Source organism: Coregonus clupeaformis, chromosome 19 (assembly GCF_020615455.1).
Source record: "Coregonus clupeaformis isolate EN_2021a chromosome 19, ASM2061545v1, whole genome shotgun sequence".
Lineage (NCBI taxonomy): Eukaryota > Metazoa > Chordata > Actinopteri > Salmoniformes > Salmonidae > Coregonus > Coregonus clupeaformis.
In genome coordinates, this window is record NC_059210.1 from 40,506,337 (window position 1) to 40,533,159 (window position 26,823).

At 42.9% G+C, this 26,823-nt stretch overlaps 1 protein-coding gene across 2 annotated transcripts in view; it reads right to left on the reverse strand.

Annotated features, from left to right (window-relative positions):
* Window positions 1-5,459: 5,459 nt before the first annotated feature.
* LOC121531903 (solute carrier organic anion transporter family member 3A1-like) overlaps window positions 5,460-26,823 on the reverse strand; it is a 68,176-nt gene continuing 46,812 nt past the window's right edge. Inside the window, exons 3-10 of one of the 2 annotated variants that reach the window (XM_041837446.1) lie at window positions 21,502-21,600; window positions 20,713-21,000; window positions 12,044-12,208; window positions 11,655-11,853; window positions 10,322-10,457; window positions 9,416-9,588; window positions 9,208-9,272; window positions 5,460-7,383 (exon numbers count right to left, since the gene is read on the reverse strand). In XM_041837446.1, the coding sequence (XP_041693380.1) occupies window positions 7,013-7,383; window positions 9,208-9,272; window positions 9,416-9,588; window positions 10,322-10,457; window positions 11,655-11,853; window positions 12,044-12,208; window positions 20,713-21,000; window positions 21,502-21,600 (1,496 nt within the window). In that variant the 3' untranslated portion in view covers window positions 5,460-7,012. Of the gene's footprint in view, window positions 7,384-9,207; window positions 9,273-9,415; window positions 9,589-10,288; window positions 10,458-11,654; window positions 11,854-12,043; window positions 12,209-20,712; window positions 21,001-21,501; window positions 21,601-26,823 lie in introns of both variants that reach the window. The other variant, XM_041837445.1, reaches the window with a different exon arrangement.

Here is a 26,823-nt window from a genome sequence, read left to right on the forward strand (position 1 = left end):
ATGTGGGTTATGTTGGCGGTTTGCAATCATGAAAGACCTGGCACTGCTTTAATAGGCTAGACCTGAGGGATAGACTTCTGCTACATTACGAAGTTGCTAGTTTGATTGATAAAATAAATGCTATGTACTTTAACAAACCAGAGGCGCAGGTCTCTGGAGAAATCAGCTTCCGTGATGAATCCCCAAATGAATTATGTGCAGTGTGATACAATAGCCAGCCTGGCTGATGGATCACCACATGAAACAAAGCATAACAAATGCAGTGTAAACACACACACACACACACACACACACACACACACACACACATACTGTACAGATAAACAAAGCACAATTATTTGCCTTGTTTGATTTTGCAGCATCTTGAGACTGGTATTCAATTATTGCGTACTCAAATGGTTGGTGATTTATCACAGATTTCTTATGCTTTCCCTCTCCGTTTCCTGTGTTTCTCTCCTTAGAATAACATGTTTATTGCAGTGCTAGTGCTGTCAACTATGTGTGTATTGTTATATTAATCTTTTTATTCAATTCTCTGTTGCAAAAACTGTCACTCTCATAAATTCCTGTCATCCCTATCAATGACAAACAAGACCCAGAAAAAAATAGGGTTACGGTCAGACTGCAATACACAGATATGTATTGAACACAACACTGTTACCATTAAATCTGTGCCAGCATTGGTTTCAGCCATTTGTCATTGGTTTTAAACACATACAAATGTGCTTTGGGATAAGATTGCGCGTCGCCTTGTAAGAATCGACAGCAGGGAATGGGTCTTTTGTCCTGCGTTTTCTCTCGGATGTAAACCATTGGCTTTGTACCACAGTAAACAACTGCATGCAATCAAGGATGTAATCAAGGATTACAATGGACATCCAACGCTGTGAACATCCAACACCCTGGAATAATATGGTCTCTGAGAAATTGACTATAAAACAGAAAGCAACATCAAACACATCCCATAATGTTGCAATCTTTAAAATGTTATATGACTTCCTTGGTTGTTCTTTTTATTATCAAGGGCTATCAAAGAACAAGTATCAACATGCACACAGTGAAATTGTGAGCCCATTTTGTAGCACAATGTTTTTCTACTTTAATTAAGAGATAGAGGTAGAATACTGCCCACACGGGAAGAATGGAAAGCCTCCAACTAAAACGTAGAGGGATGTAAAGACTGTTTCTCTTGTTTCCTCCAGCCAGTGGAGTGGAGAGGAAAGGCATGTGGGCTGATAGTTCCTGTCTGTGTCTGTGATACTGTATAGCCAAACACTTTGAAGGCTGGTGTACTGACCTCCCGAGTGGCCACTAGAGATCCTGGTTCGAATCCAGGCTCTGTCGTAAGCCGGCCGCGACCGGGAGACCCATGGGGCGGCGCATAATTGGCCCTGCGTCGTCCAGGGTAGGGGAGGGAATGGCCGGCAGGGATGCTCAATTGGTAGAGCATGGCGTTTGCAACGTCAGGGTTGTGGGTTCATTTCCCACGGGGGGTCAGTATGAAAAATACAATGATGTATGCACTCACTAACTGTAAGTCGCTCTGGATAAGAGCGTCTGCTAAATGGCTAAAGTAAAAATGTGATGATTAGCTCTAGGCCTCCTCTTAAAACCCTGCCTTGCACTCTTTTCCCCTCCACCAGTGTTAACTCAGTTCATCTGGCATGGCTCAAAAGAGAATCTAAGCCATATCAATATAGCTGTGTTTTGACAGGCAGCCCAATTCTGATCATTTTTTCACTAATTGGTCTTTTGACCAATCAGATCAGCTCTGAAAGAGTGATTGGTCAAAATACCAATTAGTGGAAAAAATATCAGAATTGGACTGCCTGTCTAAACAGCAGACCAGATAAATGCACTGCACATTTTCAAAAGACACTCAGCAAGTACAAAGTACCAACATATGCTCTGGGAAAGCTATTTTAAACACTAAAACATTTAGGGTAATCATGGTGCTGTTGAACATTATGAATCAGGCGTGTTTTTGCGATGAGCTCTTTTACAGCATCTGGATAAATCAGCACAGATAGCTAATAGTGACATAAAATTCTGACTGAAACCGATATCAAGTATTGCTCAATAATTTTAGGACATCAGTATACGTATAGAGGACTGATTGAGTGCTTTAGACACATATCAAATAGAGGTAATTCATTTATCTGCCTACACGTAAACTCCTTATATCAGTATATACAGTTGAAGTCGGAAGTTTACATACACCTTAGCCAAATACATTTAAACTCAGTTTTTCACAATTCCTGACGTTTAATCCTAGTAAAAATTCCCTGTCTTAGGTCAGTTAGGATCATCACTTTATTTTAAGAATGTGAAATGTCAGAATAATAGTAGAGAAAATGATTTATTTCAGCTTTTATTTATTTCATCACGTTCCCAGTGGGTCAGAAGTTTACATACACTCAATTAGTATTTGGTTGCATTCCGTTTAAATTGTTTAACATGGGTCAAACATTTCGGGTAGCCTTCCACAAGCTTCCCACAATAAGTTGGGTGAATTTTGGCCCATTCCTCCTGACAGAGCTGGTGTAACTGAGTCAGGTTTGTAGGCCTCCTTGCTTGCACACGCCTTTTCAGTTCTGCCCACACATTTTCTATAGGATTGAGGTCAGGGCTTTGTGATGGCCACTCCAATACCTTGACTTTGTTGTCCTTAAGCAAGCCATTTTGCCACAACTTTGGAAGTATGCTTGGGGTCATTGTCCATTTGGAAGACCCATTTGCGACCAAGCTTTAACTTCCTGACTGATGTCTTGAGATGTTGCTTCAATATATCCACATAATTTTCCTTCCTCATGATGCCATCTATTTTGTGAAGTGCACCAGTCCCTCCTGCAGCAAAGCACCCCCACAGCATGATGCTGCCACCCCCGTGCTTCACGGTTGGGATGATGTTCTTCGGCTTGCAAGCATTGCCCTTTTTCCTCCAAACATAACGACGGTCATTATGGCCAAACAGTTCTATTTTTGTTTAATCAGACCAGAGGACATTTCTCCAAAAAGTACGATCTTTGTCCCCACGTGCAGTTGCAAACCGTAGTCTGGCTTTTTTATGGCGGTTTTGGAGCAGTGGCTTCTTCCTTGCTGAGCGGCCTTTCAGGTTATGTCGATATAGGACTTGTTTTACTGTGGATATAGATACTTTTGTACCTGTTTCCTCCAGCATCTTCACAAGGTCCTTTGCTGTTGTTCTGGGATTGATTTGAACTTTTCACACCACAGTACGTTAATCTCTAGGAGACAGAACGCGTCTCCTTCCTGAGCGGTATGACGGCTGCGTGGTCCCATGGTGTTTATACTTGCGTACTATTGTTTGTACAGATGAACGTGGTACCTTCAGGCATTTGGAAATTGCTCCCAAGGATGAACCAGACTTGTCTACAATTTTCTTTCTGAGGTCTTGGCTGATTTCTTTTGATTTTCCCATGATGTCAAGCATAGAGGCACTGAGTTTGAAGGTAGGCCTTGAAATACATCCACAGGTACACCTCCAATTGACTCAAATGATGTCAATTAGCCTATCAGAAGCTTCTAAAGCCATGACATCATTTTCTGGAATTTTCCAAGCTGTTTAAAGGCACAGTCAACTTAGTGTACAGTGGGGAAAAAAAGTATTTAGTCAGCCACTATTTGTGCAAGTTCTCCCACTTAAAAAGATGAGAGAGGCCTGTAATTTTCATCATAGGTACACGTCAACAATGAAAGACAAATTGAGAAAAAAAAATCCAGAAAATCACATTGTAGGATTTTTTATGAATTTATTTGCAAATTATGGTGGAAAATAAGTATTTGGTCACCTACAAGCAGGCAAGATTTCTGGCTCTCACAGACCTGTAACTTCTTCTTTAAGAGGCTCCTCTGTCCTCCACTCGTTACCTGTATTAATGGCATCTGTTTGAACTTGTTATCAGTATAAAAGACACCTGTCCACAACCTCAAACAGTCACACTCCAAACTCCACTATGGCCAAGACCAAAGAGCTGACAAAGGACACCAGAAACAAAAGTGTAGACCTGCACCAGGCTGGGAAGACTGAATCTGCAATAGGTAAGCAGCTTGGTTTGAATAAATCAACTGTGGGAGCAATTATTAGGAAATGGAAGACATACAAGACCACTGATAATCTCCCTCGATCTGGGGCTCCACGCAAGATCTCACCCCGTAGGGTCAAAATGATCACAAGAACGGTGAGCAAAAATCCCAGAACCACACGGGGGGACCTAGTGAATGACCTGCAGAGAGCTGGGACCAAAGTAACAAAGCCTACCATCAGTAACACACTACGCCGCCAGGGACTCAAATCCTGCAGTGCAAGACGTGTCCGCCTGCTTAAGCCAGTACATGTCCAGGCCCGTCTGAAGTTTGCTAGAGTGCATTTGGATGATCCAGAAGAGGATTGGGAGAATGTCATATGGTCAGATGAAACCAAAATATAACTTTTTGGTAAAAACTCAACTCGTCGTGTTTGGAGGACAAAGAATGCTGAGTTGCATCCAAAGAACACCATACCTACTGTGAAGTATGGGGGTGGAAACATCATGCTTTTGGGCTGTTTTTCTGCAAAGGGACCAGGACGACTGATCCGTGTAAAGGAAATAATGAATGGGGCCATGTATCGTGAGATTTTGAGTGAAAACCTCCTTCCATCAGCAAGGGCATTGAAGATGAAACGTGGCTGGGTCTTTCAGCATGACAATGATCCCAAACACACCGCCCGGGCAACGAAGGAGTGGCTTCGTAAGAAGCATTTCAAGGTCCTGGAGTGGCCTAGCCAGTCTCCTGATCTCAACCCCATAGAAAATCTTTGGAGGGAGTTGAAAGTCTGTGTTGCCCAGCGACAGCCCCAAAACATCACTGCTCTAGAGGAGATCTGCATGGAGGAATGGGCCAAAATACCAGCAACAGTGTGTGAAAACCTTGTGAAGACTTACAGAAAACGTTTGACCTGTGTCATTGCCAACAAAGGGTATATAACAAAGTATTGAGAAACTTTTGTTATTGACCAAATACTTATTTTCCACCATAATTTGCAAATAAATTCATAAAAAATCCTACAATGTGATTTTCTGGATTTTTTTTTCTCATTTTGTCTGTCATAGTTGACGTGTACCTATGATGAAAATTACAGGCCTCTCTCATCTTTTTAAGTGGGAGAACTTGCACAATTGTTGGCTGACTAAATACTTTTTTCCCCCACTGTATGTAAACTTCCGACCCACTGGGATTGTGATACAGTGAATTATAAGTGAAATAATCTGTCTGTAAACAGTTGTTGGAAAAATTACTTGTGTCATGCACAAATTAGATGTCCTAACTGACAAGAAATTTGTGGAGTGGTTGAAAAACGAGTTTTAATGACTCCAACCTAAGTGTATGTAAACTTCCGACTTAAACTGTATATTTTCTCTGTAAAGAACTAAAGTGAAAATGACACCATGTCTGGATTATTTTCTGAAAAATAATTTTATTTCCAGAGTAAAATAAATTATATCTTGCCATACAAAAAAGTGTAAGAAAAGGGACAATGCTAAAACTTTTGCTGTAGAGAAACTGTAAAAGAAGAAGTTAGATGTGCCATCAAGCCTTGAGGGTCTTCAAAAAAATATGTCAACGGATAACAAAATAAGAATGCCTATTACCTTGTTGTAGGATTATCAGCCATTGCATATAAATTACTCCCAGTACCTTTTGTGTGACTTCACATGCAGATTCTGCGTGCTCTGAAGTAACAAGCAGTGCTACTCTGCCCTATACAAAGCACTGGTTTAGTTTGCTTTGCTCTTTGTTTCGTATTCCTTTCTTGTTATGACATTGGCTCCCATCTTATGTGTAATGCATATCACAACTAAACATTTTTTAATAATTAAATCTCAAATTCCTATATTATCATCTCAGTTTAGTTCACTCTAATACAACATTCTGAACCTCACAAGTACAAATATATAAACTTTAATCTTCATTGTTTAGCTTGAAGAGATATGTCATTATAACACGCACAAAAATCCAATCTTCGCTTTTCTACTTATGGTGCAAAAGCCCCCTCAAAACATAAATGATATTCTTATCTGCATAATCCCTCATATTAAGACATATTAGGTTTTAATAAACTAAGCAAATAAAAAATGTAAATAGAAAAGCTAAGAAACTTGTACAACATTCAGAAATGAGTCTGCAAAAAGACAGATAGATCTCTTTCACAATGATAGAAATGGATATGAATAATATAACATTTGAACCCATAGAAAGACAACCTAAGTTCTATGTTTATAGTCAAACCCAGTGTGTGTCCCAGTAAGAGTGCTGGTTTTGTACAGTGTATGCTGACATCAACACCATCTCAGCTACTACCACTGAACTTCATTCTGACACTGAATGCATACAGTAACGTTAGACAATCGTCCTATACAGTACAAGCGCTCTACTTCCTCCACTATATAGTACATAAGACAGCTCTCTGTTCGTTTCATCGAAATAAAACTTAAATTACGCAACACAGAATGACACAACATCTCTTTATTTGTATATTCTAGGCAACGTGGAGAAACGTCCTATCATTTATACTTATATCTTGGTTCCATGATGGAAGGGAACGAAATGTAACACATAGTGAAACTGACCAAACAGGACCTGTCATTTTCACTGACTGGTTCCATGTTTTACTCGAGCGAGTATGGAGCCTTTAACAGAAGCATAATATTGACCATCTAATCACCTAGGAGCAGGACAGAGCCAGACAGTAGTTGTCTTCTACTAACAATCACAACAGATTTCACTGGTACTGGACTACAGCCTCGCTGATAACACCTCTACAATCAAAATGGCCTCTATCAAAAGTTACCAAGGATTTGGAGAAAAGAGCAGCAACAGTCTTCCAGGGCCTGTATAGGACTTCAAAACATTCTATTGTTTAATAAAAAAATTATAAAGGAGGATGATCGTCATTTATGATCTTTTTTAATTATAAATGGAGCAGATAGTCCTTTTGATGGTTCAGAAACTATAAAACCGACTCCATATTTTCGCACAACTCATGGTCCTCTAGGTTGTATATAAACGTTGTCCTGTTTGGGTTCTGACTCCCATCCTTCATGTTGTCCATCGTGAGACTGGAGGGGAACAGTTCGGTTGGTGTCGTATAGCCCTCATGATTTTTGATGTATTTCTTATAGTTCTTGCGTAAACAGTACCAGGTGGTGGTGTACAGAATGAAGGCGGTGACCTTAAGACCGATGGCCAGGCTCACATACAGATGTCTGTAGGCAATATTGTCGTACAGCAGGCAGGCTCCCTTAACCCCACACTCTGTACTCCAGAAAAGGCATGTTGAGTCAATCCCAGCACCAAAGATCAGAGGAGGGGGGATGAATCCTACAAAACAGGTGAGGAGAAGATTAGATCAGCAGCACAAGCTTTTCATCTCTACAGCTGGAGAAATCAATACTTTAGCCTTAACATCACACCAGTATTGGTCAACAAACTGTATCAAATCAAATCAAATTTTATTTGTCACATGCGCCGAATACAACAGGTGTAGACCTTACCGTGAAATGCTTACTTACAAGCCCTTAACCAACAATGCAGTTCAAGAAATAGAGTTAAGAAAATATTTACTAAATAAACTAAAATAAAAAATAAAAAGTAACACAATAAAATAACAATAACGAGGCTATATACAGGGGGTACCATTACTGAGTCAATGTGCAGGGGTACAGGTTAGTCGAGGTAGTTTGTACATGTAGGTAGGGGTAAAGTGACTATGCATAGATAATAAACAGCGAATAGCAGCAATGTAAATAGTCCGGGTGGCCATTTGATTAATTGTTCAGCAGTCTTATGGCTTGGGGGTAGAAGCTATTAAGGAGCCTTTTGGACATAGACTTGGCGCTCCGGTACCGCTTGCCGTGCGGTAGCAGAGAGAACAGTCTATGACTTGGGTGACTGGAGTCTTTGACAATTTTTTGGGCCTGCCATACCAGGCGGTGATGCAACTGGTCAGGATGCTCTCGATGGTGCGGCTGTATAACTTTTTGAGGATCTGGGGACCCATACCAAATCTTTTCAGTCTCCTGAGGGGGAAAAGGTGTTGTCGTGCCCTCTTCATGACTGTCTTGGTGTGTTTGGACCATGATAGTTTGTTGGTGATGTGGACACCAAGGAACTTGAAACTCTCGATCCGCTCCACTACAGCCCCGTCGATGTGAATGGGGGCGTGTTCGGCCCTCCTTTTCCTGTAGTCCACGATCAGCTCCTTTGTCTTGCTCACGTTGAGGGAGAGGTTGTTGTCCTGGCACCACACTGCCAGGTCTCTGACCTCCTCCCTATAGGCTGTCTCATCGTTGTTCGTGATCAGGCCTACCACTGTTGTGTCGTCAGCAAACTTAATGATGGTGTTGGAGTCGTGCTTGGCCACGCAGTCGTGGGTGAACAGGGAGTACAGGAGGGGACTAAGCACGCACCCCTGAGGGGCCCACGTGTTGAGGATCAGCGTGGCAGATGTGATGTTGCCTACTCTATCCACCTGGGGGCGGCCCGTCAGGAAGTCCAGGATCCAGTTGCAGAGGGAGGTGTTTAGTCCCAGGGTCCTTAGCTTAGTGATGAGCTTTGTGAGCTGTAGTCAATGAATAGCATTCTCACGTAGGTGTTCCTTTTGTCCAGGTGGGAAAGGGCAGTGTGGAGTGCGATTGAGATTGCGTCATCTGTGGATCTGTTGGGGCGGTATGCGAATTGGAGTGGGTCTGGGGTTTCCGGGATGATGGTGTTGATGTGAGCCATGAGGGGCCCACGTGTTGAGGATCAGCATGGCAGATGTGATGTTGCCTACTCTATCCACCTGGGGGCGTTCCGTCAGGAAGTCCAGGATCCAGTTGCAGAGGGAGGTGTTTAGTCCCAGGGTCCTTAGCTTAGTGATGAGCTTTGTGAGCTGTAGTCAATGAATAGCATTCTCACGTAGGTGTTCCTTTTGTCCAGGTGGGAAAGGGCAGTGTGGAGTGCGATTGAGATTGCATCATCTGTGGATCTGTTGGGGCGGTATGCGAATTGGAGTGGGTCTGGGGTTTCCGGGATGATGGTGTTGATGTGAGCCATGACCAGCCTGTAGCATCTGAAACCTCAGTATGTTTGATTTATCAACAAAGTAATGTAACAGTGCAACCTGACTAGTTCAGATGTAAGTGTAACGGTACTATAACATACCAAGTAGTCGCAGCAAGAGAAACAAAACTCCAAGAGCATATGATTTCAGCTCAGGGCTCACAGTTCTAGGAAGAGAAGGGAACACAGTATTTGTTACACACAGGAAAGAGAGAGATGTCTCTGAGTAAAGTAAACCTTCTCTTCATTTTGACTGGGTTCTACTGGGCAAGTTATGGCATGGTGGTAAGGTGAATGCCAGTGGTGTTACCTGATGAGGATAATGACGGAGGGTGTCTGAGCCATGGAGCCAATCATGCAGCAGGCACAGATGACACAGAGGAAGGTGAGGAAGGCCTCCTGGCAGCCTGGACTGGGACACTTCCCTGGGACAGCTGTGGCCATCTCACTGTCACTGGATATACATGTACACCCTGTCAGATTCTGAAGACAAGAGAATAGGTATATCTGCATTAGTGTTACTTTCTAACTTTATGTGACAATAAGCCAGATGAACACAGATACAACAAAGCAGTCTCACATCTCTTTCATCTCTCTATATGTAGGTTGTTGGGGAAATGTAAAATGACCAATGGTGGTGACTCTATTTGTGCAGTGTTAATAAAAACCCAGAGATTTCATATGTAGAAAGGTCAACGCTCTGACTGCACACAGTAACACAGAGATATAATACCTATGATTCATAAAAGTGAGAGGAGTGTGATAAAGAACATTCATCCACAGCCTGCTTCGGTTCACTGCATGGGGAGAAGCATCTAAATACAGAGCAAGTTGTAACAATGAAGACCATCTAGATGTAGGATCTCTAGATGCCATTGAAAGGTAATGGATTTGTCACAGCTTGATGTGCATGAAGGCCATGATGGAAGTTACTTTGGTTTAATGAAGGGTAACATAATATCAGGGCATCTGTATGGTACATATGAGCACTGGAGACAACATATTGTACTGGTCCACCGTTGCTCATAAGACAGAACATTGTGTCCATTCCAGGGATTCTATTTCTAGGATGGCTGCTCTGTACTTCAATGACCAAAATTTGGGCTGTGGTGAATGCTTCTATCTATCACAGGACATAATGGGACGCAGGGAGATGAGGGTGGAAGGCTTCCAGGGTAATGACCTGAGCCGGAGGGGGGTAGATGCCTGTGCTCACTGTTGTAGTGCAGCCTGCAAAGCAGGAGGACAGGTAGGTGACTCCATTGGAGCCGCACACTGGGCTGACTGAGGAGGTGTAGCAGTTACAGTTACTCATGCAGGGGACTTCTGGTTTCTCGCCCACCCGCAGTGTCCTGGAGAGAGCGGGAGAGAAAGAGAGAGAGAGGAAGAGAGAGAGATACAAACAGCTGTTCAGACTATACTGTGTACATATCAGAAATGCTACTATGTCCCTAAATAAACAAGCTAAACAGTGCAAAGCAAATTTCCAGTATGTGAGAGTGGGGTAAGTTGAGCCAAAGGGGAAGTTGAGCCATCCCTGTTTCTAGGGAACCATACACAAAATGAATCATTTGACCAAATATTTAGCAAGAGGTCATCATTTCATGGAGTTTGTGAAGGAAGAAACCACAAGAAAAAATTGGTAAGCAAGTTAGGTCCAAAAAACTGATTTTCACCAAGTCAAATGAATGTATTGTGTTAGATTGTTCTACACATCAGTTGGGGTCTCTATAAGCTTCAATATGTGGTCCTAAACCTAGCATGAAAGTGCATCCTTGTAGCTGTGTGGGCTAATATAGTCAAAATGTTTGCCTTGGGGTAAGTTGAGCCAAAAGCCATGGGCTAAGTTGAGCCAATGGTTGAGCCAATGGCAAGTTGAGCAAATTAAAGTGTTTTCTTCCCTGGCGTAATGCAAGGCATTATCGCTGGGATATGAGGTAACAACAAGGCCTGGCCTATGTTAAAAGTGTTGTGTTTGTTAGGTGTTAAAATATTCTTACATTTATTAAAATACAAAAAAGTGATTGTGATTGTGTTGAGTTGTGTTTGGGAAATAAAGATAGTCATGATTTTAAAAAGGTAGTGGTAACATTGAATTCAGTACAGAAATGTGTAGGCGGCTTAACTTACCCTTTCCCACAGCTCAACTTAGCCCAAACCCGGGGTAAGTTGTGCCAAGAGACCACTTTTTTTGGACAAGCTATGTTTTCAATTTTCAACTGTAATGTTTACATGAATTATGATTATTTCCAGGGATACACAACATCCTTAAATATATGTAGATATCTTTGTTAGAAAGAATACAATATTTCCCTTGACGGAGTGATGCTGAATGTCTCAACTTACCCCACTCTCCCCTACAAGCTATTATCCTATAATTGGTCTCTTAAAAATTGGTGAAAACTGATTTTGTAAAACGTATATTCTGACAAACGTTTCCGTTGTCAGAGTGTGGCTGACTTTGTTCCCACTTTCATCAAACACCCTTCCCCCAACAGGAGCGCTGCTATTACATATACTAAACCAGTGTATGTACAGGCTGTTCTTACTCATTGCCATAGGGGACGGTCACCCCAGCGACAGGCCCTGTGTCACAGCCAAGGAAGAGGAAGGAGACGTAGCAGGCGGTGGAGATCAGGTTGACCAGCATGGCCATGCGAATGGCCCCCAGGGCTGAGAGGTTCAGCTTCTTGACCAGAAGCCCCCCCAGGAATATCCCCAGACAAGCACAGGGGATGGCCGTCATACCTAGAGAGAGTTAATACCACCAGGTTAAGCTAATCTCCTTCTTATATACTGCACTGATGCTTCTCATTGTACTGCTCTCTGTCTACTGTGTGGCACCAGGGGGTCTGGGGCTGTGTGTATGTGTGTGTGTATATGTGCATGTATGTGAGAGAGAGAGTGTGTGTGTGTCGTGCATGTGCGTGCCACTCACCTAGTAGTTGATTGGCTGAGGAGGTTGTGAGGTTAAACTGCTGCTCCAGGTACTTCCCCAGGAAGGCAGCGAAGCCAGCCACTACACCAATCTCCATACAGGCAGCCAGCGTGATGCAGGTATATACTGGGTTGGACAGGAGGTGCTTGGTCACCTTAGGGATCACTGAGAAGAGAAGATCCTTAATATCAAAGTAACACATGGACACAGACAACTGCTATCAAGTCTAACTATCTCTTGCTATAAAACAAAAATCTGCCAGTTACACTAAACTGGTATAACGTTAATATAAATATCTGAAAACATTTTGTAATTTGTATGTGGAATTTATTTTATTCTTTCCTCATATCTATTAAAAAGCTACATAATTTCAGTAGGAGCAGAGGATTTCATTCCCTTGTTATCTTTTCTCACAACAGACAACATATATCACACACTACCCTAGATGGCCTATCAGACAAAATAGTGCAGACTTTACAAAACAGCATCTGGAACTGTGTTTTTCAAATCTTCATTGCAGTTTTGAGAATAAACATTTTCATAAAATAATCCTACAGCAACAGGAAATGTGAATTATTATGTGGATTATAATTAATGCATTTTTTTTGTAGGGGTTGATACATTTTTGTTAGGGCAAATCAAGTCTGACATTTTTAAATGGAAATTACTAACTTTAGAAGCCTTTTTAAACCTTGAATATACTACAAGTTATATTTCCTGCTGTGCAGGAACATTCTCAGCAAAAAAAGAGTGATCAAATTAAGATCCTACATTTGTACCTACAGTGCCTTCGGAAAGAATTCAGACCCCTTAAGTTTTCCACATTTTACGTTACAGCCTTATTCTAAAATGGATTAAATAAATAAACATCCTCAGTGATCTACACACAATACCCCATAATGACAAAGCAAAAACAGGTTTTAGGAATTGTCCGTAGAGCTTAGAGACAGGATTGTGTTGAGGCACAGATCTGGGGAAGGGTACCAAAATATTTCTGCAGCATTGAAGGTCCCCAAGAACCCAGTGGGCTCCATCATTCTTAAATGGAATAAGTTTGGAACCGTCAAGACTCTTCCTAGAGCTGGCTGCCCGGCCAAACTGATCAATCAGGGGAGAAGGGCCTTGGTCAGGGAGGTGACCAAGAACCCGATGGTCACTCTGACAGAGCTCTAGAGTTCCTCTCTGGAGATGGGAGAACCTTCCAGAAGGACAACCATCTCTGCAGCACTCCACCAATCAAGCCTTTATAGAGTGGCCAGATGGAAGCCACTCCTCAGTAAAAGGCACATGACAGCCCGCTTGGAGTTTGCCAAAAGGCACCTAAAGACTCAGACCATGAGAAACAAGATTCTCTGGCCTGATGAAACCAAGATTGAACTCTTTGGCCTGAATGCCAAGGGTCATGTCTGGAGGAAACCTGGCACCATCCCTACGGTGAAGATTGGTGGTGGCAACATCATGCTGTGGGGATGTTTTTCAGCGGCAGGGACTGGGAGATAAGTCAGGATCGAGGGAAAGATGAACGGAGCAAAGTACAGAGAGATCCTTGATGAAAACCTGCTCCAGAGCGCTCAGGACCTCAGACTGGGGCGAAGGTTCACCTTCCAACAGGATACCAACCCTAAGCACATAGCCAAGACTACGCAGGAGTGGCTTCGGGACATGTCTCTGAATGTCCTTGAGTGGCCCAGCCAGAGCCCGGACTTGAACCCGTTTGAACATCTCTGGAGAGACCTGAAAATAGCTGTGCATTAACACTCCCCATTCAACCTGTCAGAGCTTGAGAGGATCTGCAGAGAAGAATTTTTTTTATTTTTTTATTTCACCTTTATTTAACCAGGTAAGCCAGTTGAGAACAGGTTCTCATTTACAACTGCGACCTGGCCAAGATAAAGCAAAGTAGTGCAATAAAAACAACACAGAGTTACATATGGGGTAAAGAAAAAAAACATAAAGTCAGAAAATACAACAGAAAATATATATACAGTGTGTGCAAATGTAGCAAGTTATGGAGGTAAGGCAATAAATGGGCTATAGTGCAGAATAATTACAATAGTATTAACACTGGAATGCTAGATGTGCAAGAGATTATGTGCAAATAGAGATACTGGGGTGCAAAAGAGCAAATTAAATAACAATATAGGGATGAGGTAGTTGGGTGGGCTAATTTCAGATGGGCTGTGTACAGGTGCAGTGATCGGTAAGGTGCTCTGACAACTGATGCTTAAAGTTATTGGGGGAGATAAGAGTCTCCAGCTTCAGAGATTTTTGCAATTCGTTCCAGTCATTGGCAGCAGAGAACTGGAAGGAATGGCGGCCAAAGGAGGTGTTGGCTTTGGGAATGACCAGTGAGATATACCTGCTGGAGCGCAGACTACGGGTGGGTGCTGCTATGGTGACCAATGAGCTAAGATAGGGCAGGGATTTGCCTAGCAGTGATTTATAGATGGCCTGGAGCCAGTGGGTTTGACGACGAACATGTAGTGAGGACCAGCCAACAAGAGCGTACAGGTCACAGTGGTGGGTAGTGTATGGGGCTTTGGAGACAAAACGGATGGCACTGTGATAGACTACATCCAATTTGCTGAGTAGAGTGTTGGAGGCTATTTTGTAAATGACATCGCCGAAGTCAAGGATCGGTAGGATAGTCAGTTTTACGAGGGCATGTTTGGCAGCATGAGTGAAGGAGGCTTTGTTGCGAAATAGGAAGCCGATTCTAGATTTAACTTTGGATTGGAGATTCTTTATGTGAGTCTGGAAGTTGAGTTTACAGTCTAACCAGACACCTAGATATTTGTAGTTGTCCACATACTCTAGGTCAGACCCGTCGAGAGTGGTGATTCTAGTCGGGTGGGCGGGTGCTAGCAGCGTTCGATTGAAAAGCATGCATTTAGTTTTACTAGTGTTTAAGAGCAGTTGAAGGCTACTGAAGGATTGTTGTATGGCATTGAAGCTCGTTTGGAGGTTTGTTAACACAGTGTCCAATGAAGGGCCAGATGTATACAAAATGGTGTCGTCTGCGTAGAGGTGGATCTGAGAGTCACCAGCAGCAAGAGCGACATCATTGATATACACGGAGAAAAGTGTCGGCCCAAGAATTGAACCCTGTGGCACCCCCATAGAGACTGCCATAGGTCCAGACAACAGGCCCTCCGATTTGACACACTGAACTCTATCTGAGAAGTAGTTGGTGAACCAGGCGAGGCAGTCATTTGAGAAACCAAGGCTATTTAGTCTGCCAATAAGAATGCGGTGGTTGACAGAGTCGAAAGCCTTGGCCAGGTCGATGAAGACGGCTGCACAGTACTGTCTATTATCAATCGCGGTTATAATATCGTTTAGGACCTTGAGCGTGGCTGAAGTGCACCCGTGACCAGCTCGAAACCGGATTGCATAGCGGAGAAGGTACGGTGGTATTCGAAATGGTCGATGATCTGTTTGTTAACTTGGCTTTCGAATACTTTCGAAAGGCAGGGCAGGATGGATATAGGTCTGTAGCAGTTTGGATCTAGAGTGTCACCCCCTTTGAAGAGGGGGATGACCGCGGCAGCTTTCCAATCTCTGGGGATCTCAGACGTTATGAAAGAGAGGTTGAACAGACTAGTAATAGGGGTTGCGACAATTTCGCGGCTAGTTTTAGGAAGAAAGGGTCCAGATTGTCTAGCCCAGCTGATTTGTAGGGGTCCAGATTTTGCAGCGCTTTCAAAACATCAACTGTCTGAATTTGTGTGAAGGAGAAGCGGGGGGGGCATGGGCAAGTTGCAGCAGAGGGTGCAGAGTTGGTGGCCGGGTTAGTGGTAGCCAGATGGAAAGCATGGCCAGCTGTAGCAAAATGCTTGTTGAAATTCTCGATTATTGTAGATTTATCGGTGGTGATAGTGTTTCCTAGCCTCAGTGCAGTGGGCAGCTGGGAGGAAGTGCTCTTATTCTCCATGGACTTTACAGTGTCCCAAAACTTTTTGGAGTTAGTGCTACAGGATGCAAATTTCTGTTTGAAAAAGTTAGCCTTTGCTTTCCTGACTGCTTGTGTATATTGGTTCCTAACTTCCCTGAAAAGTTGCATATCGCGGGGCTATTTGATGCTAATGCTGTACGCCACAGGATGTTTTTGTGCTGGTCAAGGGCAGTCAAGTCTGAGGAGAACCAGGGGCTATATCGGTTCTTAGTTCTGTATTTTTGAATGGGGCATGTTTATTTAAGATTGAGAGGAAATTACTTTTAAGGAACAACCAGGCATCCTCTACTGACGGAATGAGATCTATATCCATCCAGGATACCTGGGCCAGGTCAATTAGGGAAGGCCTCCTCGCTAAAGTGTTTTAGGGAGCGTTTGACAGTGATGAGGGGTGGTCGTTTGACCGCGGACCCGTTACGGACGCAGGCAATAAGGCAGTGATCGCTGAGATCCTGGTTGAAGACAGCTGAGGTGTATTTAGAGGGTATATTAGTCAGGATGATATCTATGAGGGTACCCATGTTTAAGGATTTAGGGTTGTACCTGGTAGGTTCGTTGATAATTTGCGTGAGGTTGAGGGCATCTAGCTTGGATTGTAGGATGGCTGGGGTATTAAGCATATCCCAATTTAGGTCACCAAGCAGTACAAACTCAGAGGATAAATGGGGGGCAATCAATTCACATATGGTGTCCAGGGCACAGCTGGGGGGCTGAGGGGGGTCTGTAGCAAGCGGCAACAGTGAGAGACTTATTTCTGGAAAGGTGGATTTTTAGAAGTAGAAGCTCAAACTGTTTGGGCACAGACCTGGATAGTATGATAGAGCTCTGCAGGCTATCTCTACAGTAGATTGCAACTCCACCCCCTTTGGCAGTTCTATCTAGACGGAAAATGTTATAGTTGGGGATGGAAATTTCAGAATTTTTGGTGGCCTTCCTGAGCCAGGATTCAGACACTGCTAGAACATCAGGGTTGGCAGAGTGTGCTAACGCAGTGAATAACTCAAACTTAGGAAGTAGACTTCTGATATTTATGTGCAAGAAACCCAGACTTTTGCGATTACAGAAGTCAACAAATGATAGCTCCTGGGGAGTAGGAGTGATACTGGGGGCTACAGGGCCTGGGTTAGCCTCTACATCACCAGAGGAACAGAGGAGGACTAGAATAAGGATACGGCTAAAGGCTTTAAGAACTGGTCTTCTAGTGCGTTGGGTACATAGAATAAAGGGGGCAGATTTCCGGGTGTTATAGAAAAGATTCAGGGCATTATGAACAGACAAGGATATGGAAGGACATGAGTAAAGTGGAGGCAAACCTAAGCGTTGGGTAACACCGAAAGAGATAGTATCTCTAGAGGCTATCTCCCAAATACAGGTGTGCCAAGCGTCATACCCAAGAAGACTTGAGGCTGTAATCGCTGCCAAAGGTGCTTCAACAAAGTACTGAGTAAAGGGTAATATTTCAGTTTTTTATTTTTAACATTTCTAAAAACCTGTTTTTGCTTTGTCATTACGGGGTATTGTGTGTAGATCGATGAGGGAAAAAAACTATTTAATCAATTTTAGAATAAGGCTGTAACGTAACAAAATGTGGAAATTGGTAGAGCATGGTGCTTGCAACACCAGGGTTGTGGGTTCGATTCCCACGGGGGGCCAGTATGAAAAATGTATGCACTCACTAACTGTAAGTCGCTCTGGATAAGAGCGTCTGCTAAAATGACTAAAATTTAAAAATTTAAAAAGTCAAGGGGTCTGAATACTTTCCGAAGGCTCTGTATATGTACATATCTACCTAAATTACCTCGTAGCCCTGCACATCGACTCGGTACTGGTCCCCAGTGTATATAGACAAGTTATCGTTACTTATTGTGTATTTTTTTCTATATTTTTCTCTCTGCATCGTTGGGAAGGGCCCGTAAGTAAGCATTTCACTGTTAGTTTACTCCTGTTGTTTACTAAGCCTGTGACCAATAACATTGGATTTGATTTGAGTATCTTCTAGATTGTGGAGACTACAATATGTTTATTTGGCCTCATACGGAATGCTCCAACATTGACATGAGTACTGTATAGAACCATGTGTGGGCACGTAACAGCCATAAGCCAAATCAAATCAAATCAAATTGTTTTGGTCACATACACATATTTAGCAGATGTTATTGCGGGTGTAGCGAAATGCTTGTGTTCCTAGCTCCAACAGTGCAGTAGTATCTAACAATTCACAACAATACACACAAATCTAAAAGTAAAAGAACGGAATTAAGAAATATATAAATATTAGGATGCGCAATGTCGGAATGGCATTGACTAAAATACAGTACAATACAGTATATACATATGAAATTAGTAAAGCACTATGTAAACATTATTAAAGTGACTAGTGTTCCATTATTAGTCCCGTGTAGCTCAGTTGGTAGAGCATGGCGGTTGCAACGCCAGGGTTGTGGGTTCAATTTCCACGGGGGACTAGTAAGATTTTTATTTTATTAAAGTGACCAGTGATTCCATGTCTATGTACATAGGGCAGCAGCCTCTAAGGTGCAGGGTTGAGTAACCGGGTGGTAGCTGGCTAGTGATGGCTATTTAACAGTCTGACGGCCTTGAGATAGAAGCTGTCCCAGCTTTGATGCACCTGTACTGACCTCGCCTTCTGGATGATAGCGGGGTGAACAGGCCGAAGCTCGGGTAGTTGATGTCCATGAGGATTTTTTTGGCCTTCCTGAGACATCGGGTGCTGTAAGCGTCCTGGAGGGCAGGCAGTGTGACCACGGTGATGCGTTGGGCAGACCGCACCACCCTCTGGAGAGCCCTGCGGTTGCGGGCGGTGCAGTTGCCGTACCAGGCGGTGATATAGCCCGACAGGATGCTTTCAATTGTGCATCTGTAAAAGTTTGTGAGGGTCTTAGTGGCCAAGCCACATTTCTTCAGCCTCCGGAGGTTGAAGAGGCGCTGTTGCGCCTTCTTCACCACACCGTCTGTGTGGGTAGACCATTTCAGATTGTCGGCGATGTGTACTCTGAGGAACTTGAAGCTTTTCACCTTCTCCACTGCAGTCCCGTCGATGTGGATAGGGGCGTGCTCCCTCTGTTGTCTCCTGAAGTCCACGATCAGCTCCTTCGTTTTGTTGACATTGAGGGAGAGGTTATATTCCTGGCACCACTCCGCCAGGGCCCTCACCTCCTCCCTGTAGGCGGTCTCGTCATTGTTGGTAATCGGGCCTACTACTGTTGTGTCGTCTGCAAACATGATGATTGAGTTGGAGGCGTGCGTGGCCACGCAGTCATGGGTGAACAAGGAGTACAGGAGGGGGCTGAGCAAGCACCCTTGTGGGGCCCCTGTGTTGAGGATCAGCGTAGTTGAAGTGTTGTTTCCTACCTTTACCACCTGGGGGCAGCCCGTCAGGAAGTCCAGGACCCAGTTGCACAGGGCGGGGTTCAGACCCAGGGCCCCAAGCTTGATGATGAGCTTGGAGGGTACTATGGTGTTGAAGGCTAAGCTATAGTCAATGTTACTTTTGTCGGCCACGGAGAACGAGAGCCCACAGTCCTTGGGAGCGGGCTGCGTCAGTGGCACTGTGTTATCCTCAAAGCGGGTGAAGAAGGTGTTTAGCTTGTCCGGCAGCAAGACGTCAGTGTCCGCGACGTGGCTGGTTTTCCCTTTGTAATCTGTGATTGTCTATAGACCCTGCCACATACGTCTCGTGTCTGAGCCGTTGAATTGCGACTCCACTTTGTCTCTGTACTGAAGTTTTGCCTGTTTGATTGCGTTACATTTTACATTTGAGTCATTTAGCAGACGCTCTTATCCAGAGTGACTTACAGTTAGTGAGTGCATACATTATTTATATTTTTCATACTGGCCCCCCGTGGGAGGGAATAACTACACTGTTTGTATTCAACCATATTCCCAGTCACCTTGCCGTGGTTAAATGCAGTTGTTCGCGCTTTCAGTTTTGCGCGAATGCTGCCATCTATCCATGGTTTTTGGTTTGGGTAGGTTTTAATAGTCACAGTGGGAACAACATCCCCTATACACTTCCTGATGAACTCAGTCACCGTGTCCATGTATACGTCAATGTTATTCTCAGAGGCAACACGGAACATATCCTAGTACGCGTGATCAAAACAATCTTGAAGCATGGATTCCAATTGGTCAGACCAGCGTTGAATAGACCTTAGCACGGGTCCTTCCTGTTTGAAGTTCTGCCTATAAGAAGGGAGGAGCAGGATGGAGTTGTGATCTGATTTTCTGAAGGGAGGGCGGGGGAGGGCCTTGTAACCATCCCGGAAAGGGGAGTAACAATGGTCGAGAGTTTTTGATGAGCGAGTACTACAGGCAATGTGTTGATAGAACTTCGGTAGCGTTTTCCTCAAATTTGCTTTGTTAAAATCCCCAGCTACAATAAATGCGGTCTCAGGATATGTGGTTTCCAGTTTGCACAAAGTCCAGTGTAGTTCCTTGAGGGCCGTCGTGGTATCGGCTTGAGGGGGAATATACATGGCTGTGACTATAACCGAAGATAATTCTCTTGGGAGTTAATACGGTCGGCATTTGATTGTGAGGTATTCTAACAAATCATGGTGGTATACAGATGGAGAACAAGTGATGTGCAACACTATATACAATATAATAATATAATAAAACATAACAAGTGTTAATTTAACTGCAAAATACTCAATGCAATATAAAGAGACAGAAAAAATTTCCCCCCTCTCACCTCTGAGCTGCTGAAAGCAGGTGGGGCCGTTGACAGGCTCATGGTTATTGTGTACGACCCCGTTGCTGGACTTGGGCATCTCAGTATAGTCCAGGGGCAGAGAGGTAGAGGGGAGCATGGCCTGCTCACTCTCCCCTCCACCGTCCCTGTCCTTCTCTCGGTCTGACAGGGTTTGGGGGAAGCCAAACATGAAGAGGGATGAGAAAAAGAGTAAGGCACCACACAGGAGGAAGCCCCCCCACCAGGCTCCGATCCACCGAGGGTCATCAGAGGTGATGTCCAGGTTACCTGCGGAGAGGGAATACTTTTATCAGACTAAATATTGAGAGGAAAACACTTGCTTCTTGGCTTATATTCAACTACTGAGGAATTCCAATGTTAGATTCTAGAGGGAGAGTGTTAATTTAACTTGAATTTAACAATTACATTATAGGCTCATAATTCAATCATTCAATAATAATACTATAATGTTAATAAACAAAATGTACATTATTTTGGTTTACCTTGAATAACAAAGTACTTAGCTCTAATTATGTGTTGCTAGGTTAATGGACATTACATTTTAGCAGACACTCTTATCCAGAGTGACTTACAGGAGCAATTAGGGTTAAGTGCCTTGCTTAAGGGCACATCGACAGATTTTTCACCTAGTCGGCTCGGGGATTAGAACCAGCGACCTTTCGGTTACTGGCACAATGCTCTTACCCACTAAGCTACCTGCCACATCTCAATTGTTTTTCCATAGAACAGTGTTGGAGTGATGTGAGGTTGTATTTCCCAGTAACTCACTGGTGTCGATGAATAGGAAGTCCACATAGAACTTGGTGCAGAGCGACCCCAGGAGGAAACCACAGGCAGGCCCAAACACCAGAGTAGAGAAGACGATCCCTGGAATGACATGGAGACAAGTAGAGAGATAAAGCTTTATAGTAGTACAGTAGACAACACATGTTAACCAGCTCCTGGATGTAATGTAACAATTCTAAACTCAACCACAAGGTGGTGAACCATGTTCACTAATCCGTGGCTTTTTTCAGAGGGCAGTATGGGGCAAGCTTTATAATACAGAGGGCCGGAATCAAGGGACTATTTCATTGTATGGACAAATGTTGGATTTAAGCATGCTATGTAAATAGTCATGCTAAAAAAAGTATAGGAAACTATATTGAACTGCACTTAAATATGTGTATCACCTCTGATCCTAATCAGCCAGATTTTGACAATCATCAACCCACCGATGCCATACAATAATGAGAGAAATTATACTTGCTCTACCTACTGTACATATAGAACAAATTCACTTGATATAGATAAAAGAGACCTACTATAAAACAGTAAAAATCTACAAAACAGCCCAAGTCTAATAGTGTGGCCACAAATCCTCATTAAAGTGCTATCTGTCAGAGGGTGGGTGAGAGCCTGGCACACGGAGTCAGACAGACAGAGGTGGACAAAGAGCCAGCGCTCATGAGGACCTGGGAGGCTTTATTTGGCCACCAAATCTCCTTTCACCTTTCGACATATTGTCTCATTTAATGTAAACTGATTCATTCAAAGTGGAAACAAAACATCACATTTAATGTGTTAGTGAGCCAGGGCATTGGATAGTATAGATAACGTGGGTTAGAGCAGTAAGCAGCTCCTGGACCAACTGACACTCCCCCAGAGCCTCTGGCTGAAGCTCAGGCCAGTCAGGTCTTGTGCTGGGGAGGCTCAGAGCCCATGGCCATGTTATTACTGAAATAAAATCACACTTAGCGTAATACTGAGTTTTGGCAGGTGCTGTTTGAAATGCCTGATGGGCAGACAGACAATGGGAGGTGGCTTGACAGGCAGCACTTCACCCAACACAAGTCGATTCACAGCAAAAAATAACACAGATACTGTAAATGTCAGAAGATAGAAGTGTGGCTCTCTCTTTTTCATCAGGTCTGCACAAGATAAAGTATGTTTGCAGAGTGTGTTTCCCTTTTCCCTCTAGTGCATGGTAGTCACATTATGCATTATGGGTGCATTATGCGTTATGGGTACATTATGGGTTTGAACCCTAAAATAGTAATGTTTTAATCCAGCAATGAGTTTACTGGAATTACATTTGTTTACAAATGTTCTTCATTATTACGAAACAGTGCTATTTCGGTTGAATGCATTCAGTTGTGCAACTGACTAGGTATCCCCTTTCCCTGTCTAGAAAGTGCAGAGAACACTTAAGCAGAGGTGTGATATTACGCCTTAGCTGGTTGACTAATTCTGATGATTTAGAGATACTAAAAAGCAGTAGCACTCCTTGCTATCCCAGCTCCCTTTGCAGTTGTGCTCCATTAAAGCGAGGGGGCGGAGGGAGGAAGGGAAGGGAGCGGGAGCCCCACTGAGTGGAGCAGCCGCCTGACATTAGCCCCGTGCTGGCTCCGGGTCGGCCATAGCACCGGCACCAATGGGAATCCAGCTCCAGTCAGCATGACAGATGTTATGCATACGCCTCGAGCAGCCAATTAATGAGCATGTATGGAAAAAATGAGTCAGTTTCATCATTCACTAAATTACACTTGCTCAGATCAAAGGTGTATATACATGTACATCACTGTGAATGCTGACAATGACACCCTGCTTCCTGAACATACCACCATACTGCCCACACCTAAGTAGTGAATTAACATGCACATTCAAACACATTATCAGTTTTAGTAGTCTTTATATTCCATAGGCTACATGTTTCACATTACTGGCTTGTAAGGTTATCCTATCAATAAATGACTATGTTTCTCCTAGGCAAGGCACAGCAATAAAGTACTGCACATTGTTCCTGTCATAACACAGGACAAATCAGGTCACTTTGTCTGGATAAAGAGAGGGAAGTCTGGAGTGTTTGCTTCATGGTTGTCAAGCTGGGAACAAAACATATTGCTTCTTCCTGAGACCTAGGAAAAACCCTGGTTGTCTGGGAGGTTGGCATTAAGGCCAACATGGCCTGTTGGTTGAAGGCAAATAGAGACACAGCTACAGTGAGCTCCAAAAGTATTGGGACAGTGACACATTTTTTGTTGTTTTGGCTCTGTACTCCAGCTCTTCAGAGTTGAAATACAATGACTAAGTGGAGACTGTCAGCTTTAATTTGAGGGTATTTTCATCCATATCGGGTTAAACGTTTAGAAATTAAAGCACTTGTTGTACATCGAAATGTCCTTGTTTTCGAAAGTAAAACAATTTTTTTGTCCATTAAAATAACATCAAATTGATCAGAAATACAGTGTAGACATTGTTAATGTTGCAAAGAAAAAGTCCAGTGTCTGTGTTATTTTGCCCATCTTAATCTTTTTTTTTTTATTGGCCAGTCTGAGATATGGCTTTTTATTTGCAACTCTGCCTAGAAGGTCAACATCCCGGAGTCGTCTCTTCACTGTTGACGTTGAGACTGGTGTTTTGTGGGTACTATTTAATGAAGCTGCCAGTTGAGGACCTGTGAGGTGTCTGTTTCTCAAACTAGACACTCTAATGTATTTGTCTTCTTGCTCAGTTGTGCACAGGGGCCTCCCACTCCTCTTTCTATTCTGGTTAGAGCAAGTTTGCGCTGTTCTGTGAAGGGAGTAGTACACAGCGTTGTACGAGATCTTCCGATTCTTGGCAATTTCTTGCATGGAATAGCCTTCATTTCTCAGAACAAGAATAGACTGACGAGTTTCAGAAGAAAGTTATTTGTTTCTGTCCATTTTGAGCCTGTAATCGAACCCACAATTGCTGATGCTCCAGATACTCAACAAGTCTCAAGAAGGCCAGTTTTATTGCTTCTTTAATCAGCACAACAGCTTTCAGCTGTGCTAACATAATTGCAAAAGGGTTTTCTAATGATCAATTAGCCTTTTAAAATGATAAACTTGGATTAGCAAACACAACGTGCCATTGGAACACAAGACTGATGGTTGCTGATAATGGGCCTCTGTACGCCTATGTAGATATTTTTTCCAGCTACAATAGCCATTTACAACATTAACAATGTCTACACTGTATTTCTGATCAATTTTATGTTATTTTAATGGACCAAAAAATTGCTTTTCTTTCGAAAACAAGGACATTTCTAAGTGACCCCAAACTTTTGAACAGTAATGTATATATCCCTAAAGCACTATTGTACAGCAGGATGTTTTTCCTGTTCCAGAGTGATATATCACTAAGTCAATCATACAATATGTATCACATATAGGCCTCCTAGATTACTCTAGGACAGTGTTGGGGGTAACGCGTTATAAAGTAATGTTAGTTAGAGTACTCAGATAACTTTGTGGTAACACATTCGTTTTTCAATTTAAAGGGATAGTTCACCCAAATTACATATTGGTTTTCTTACCCTGTAAGTAGTCTATGGACAAAGTATGACAGCAATCCATGCTTTGGTTCAGTGTTCCTGGCACTGTTCCCGCATGCTAACGTTTTAGCATTTGTGGCACAAATCCCATTTAAGTTATGGGACCAATATTAACATTTTTCACGCTTCATGTCCAAATCCTCCAGAAGTATCTAAAATTGATTGTGAAGCTCAACAAAGTCACTTATAGATGATTTCAACGTGATGTCCGAAAAATGCTAATATCGGTCCCATGACTTGAATAGGATTTGTGCCACAAATGCTAAAATGTTAGCATGTGGAAACAGTGCCAGGGAAACATGCTCTAATACCTTGTCCATAGACTGCTTATAGGGTAAGGAAACCAATATGGCATTTTGTAATTTGGGTGAACTATCCCTTTAAGTAATCAGTTACTTAGCTACTTTTTTCAAATAAGTAACGAGTTACTTTTACAATATTATTTCCCTTTTTCTTTGTTGGCACAAATTAAAATCACTCCCCCAGCCTACGTTCGCCGTGGTTCGCGCTCTTCCTGTTTCTGCACGAACGTTGCAGCGGGTAGCTGGCATGGTAGCTGGTAACTAGATAGCTAGCAAGATGGCAGAGACAATAGCCTTTATCATGGAATTATTGACAGTACTTTGAATTGGTAGAAGAAAAGGACAGATGTTACCCCTCAAATCTTGACTGATGCTACTTGCAGGATTCACATGCAAACACAAGATCATCGGGTTCAGGCTATTGCCCGATTTATTGTCTGGTAATAAAGTAAACAACGTAGCTAGGTGATCAAGTAAGGCTCAGTTGATAAGAAATTACATTTCTCCAGTTCTGTCTTCACAATAAACATAAAGGAAAGGGCACTACAATTACACAATGTCATCGTATAGTTTTACATAGAATCTCTCTGGCCAGTTCGTATTTGTGTGTAAAACAGTAGCCAGTTGTCCTTGTATTTGAGCTCTCCCTTTACTGTCTCGAGTTGGTTTTATATAATTTATTTTAAGTATTGTAAAGGAGATACTGCATCTGTCATTATTACTTGAGTTGGTATATCCCTGAGTTATAGATTAGCCTACGGACAGTAGGCTATGCAAGCCATTCAAAGGTAGTGTGCGTCCTCATCTGGGCATAAGAATGAATGACCAACACATGCAAGGCCTCTTCAGAAGGTTTTCTGTATTTGGTAATGCAAATGTAATGTAACTAGTTACTTTCCATAGTAAGTAACGGTGTAACATAACAAGTTTATTTTATTGCAAGTAACAAGTTACTTTTAAAAGTACTGTTCCCCAACACTGCTCTAGGATCAATCACTGTGTCTGTAGTCTAGAAGCTGACTCCAGTACAGTCTGTCATCTATTTCTCCAACCAGCTGTAACAATTGCTGATCTCTGACTGTGATTGAATAGCCTACAAGTCAATTACCGTGAAACAATAAGTTATGCACCGAATTATCACTGTTAGCTTCACCATGGTGTTCTACAGTAAGTAATTCCTGAAAGACTGAAAAAATACTACATGGAACAAAACTATTCCCAAAATAGTACAGAGCTGTAAACATTTAATAAAAACAGGAGAGAGAAAGCACAGGGAAAAGAGTATGCCAATAAAGTTGTCATGCATGCTGACAGCATTTTCAGGAGAAACTGCAGCACAGTTTCCATCTTGTGTATACACTAAATGGCCTGTTGTGCATCAAATTAGTACTGTGCAGCTGCTGTTTCAAGCTTTTCCTTAGAAACAGAGAGTGTTGTCTCCACATAGCA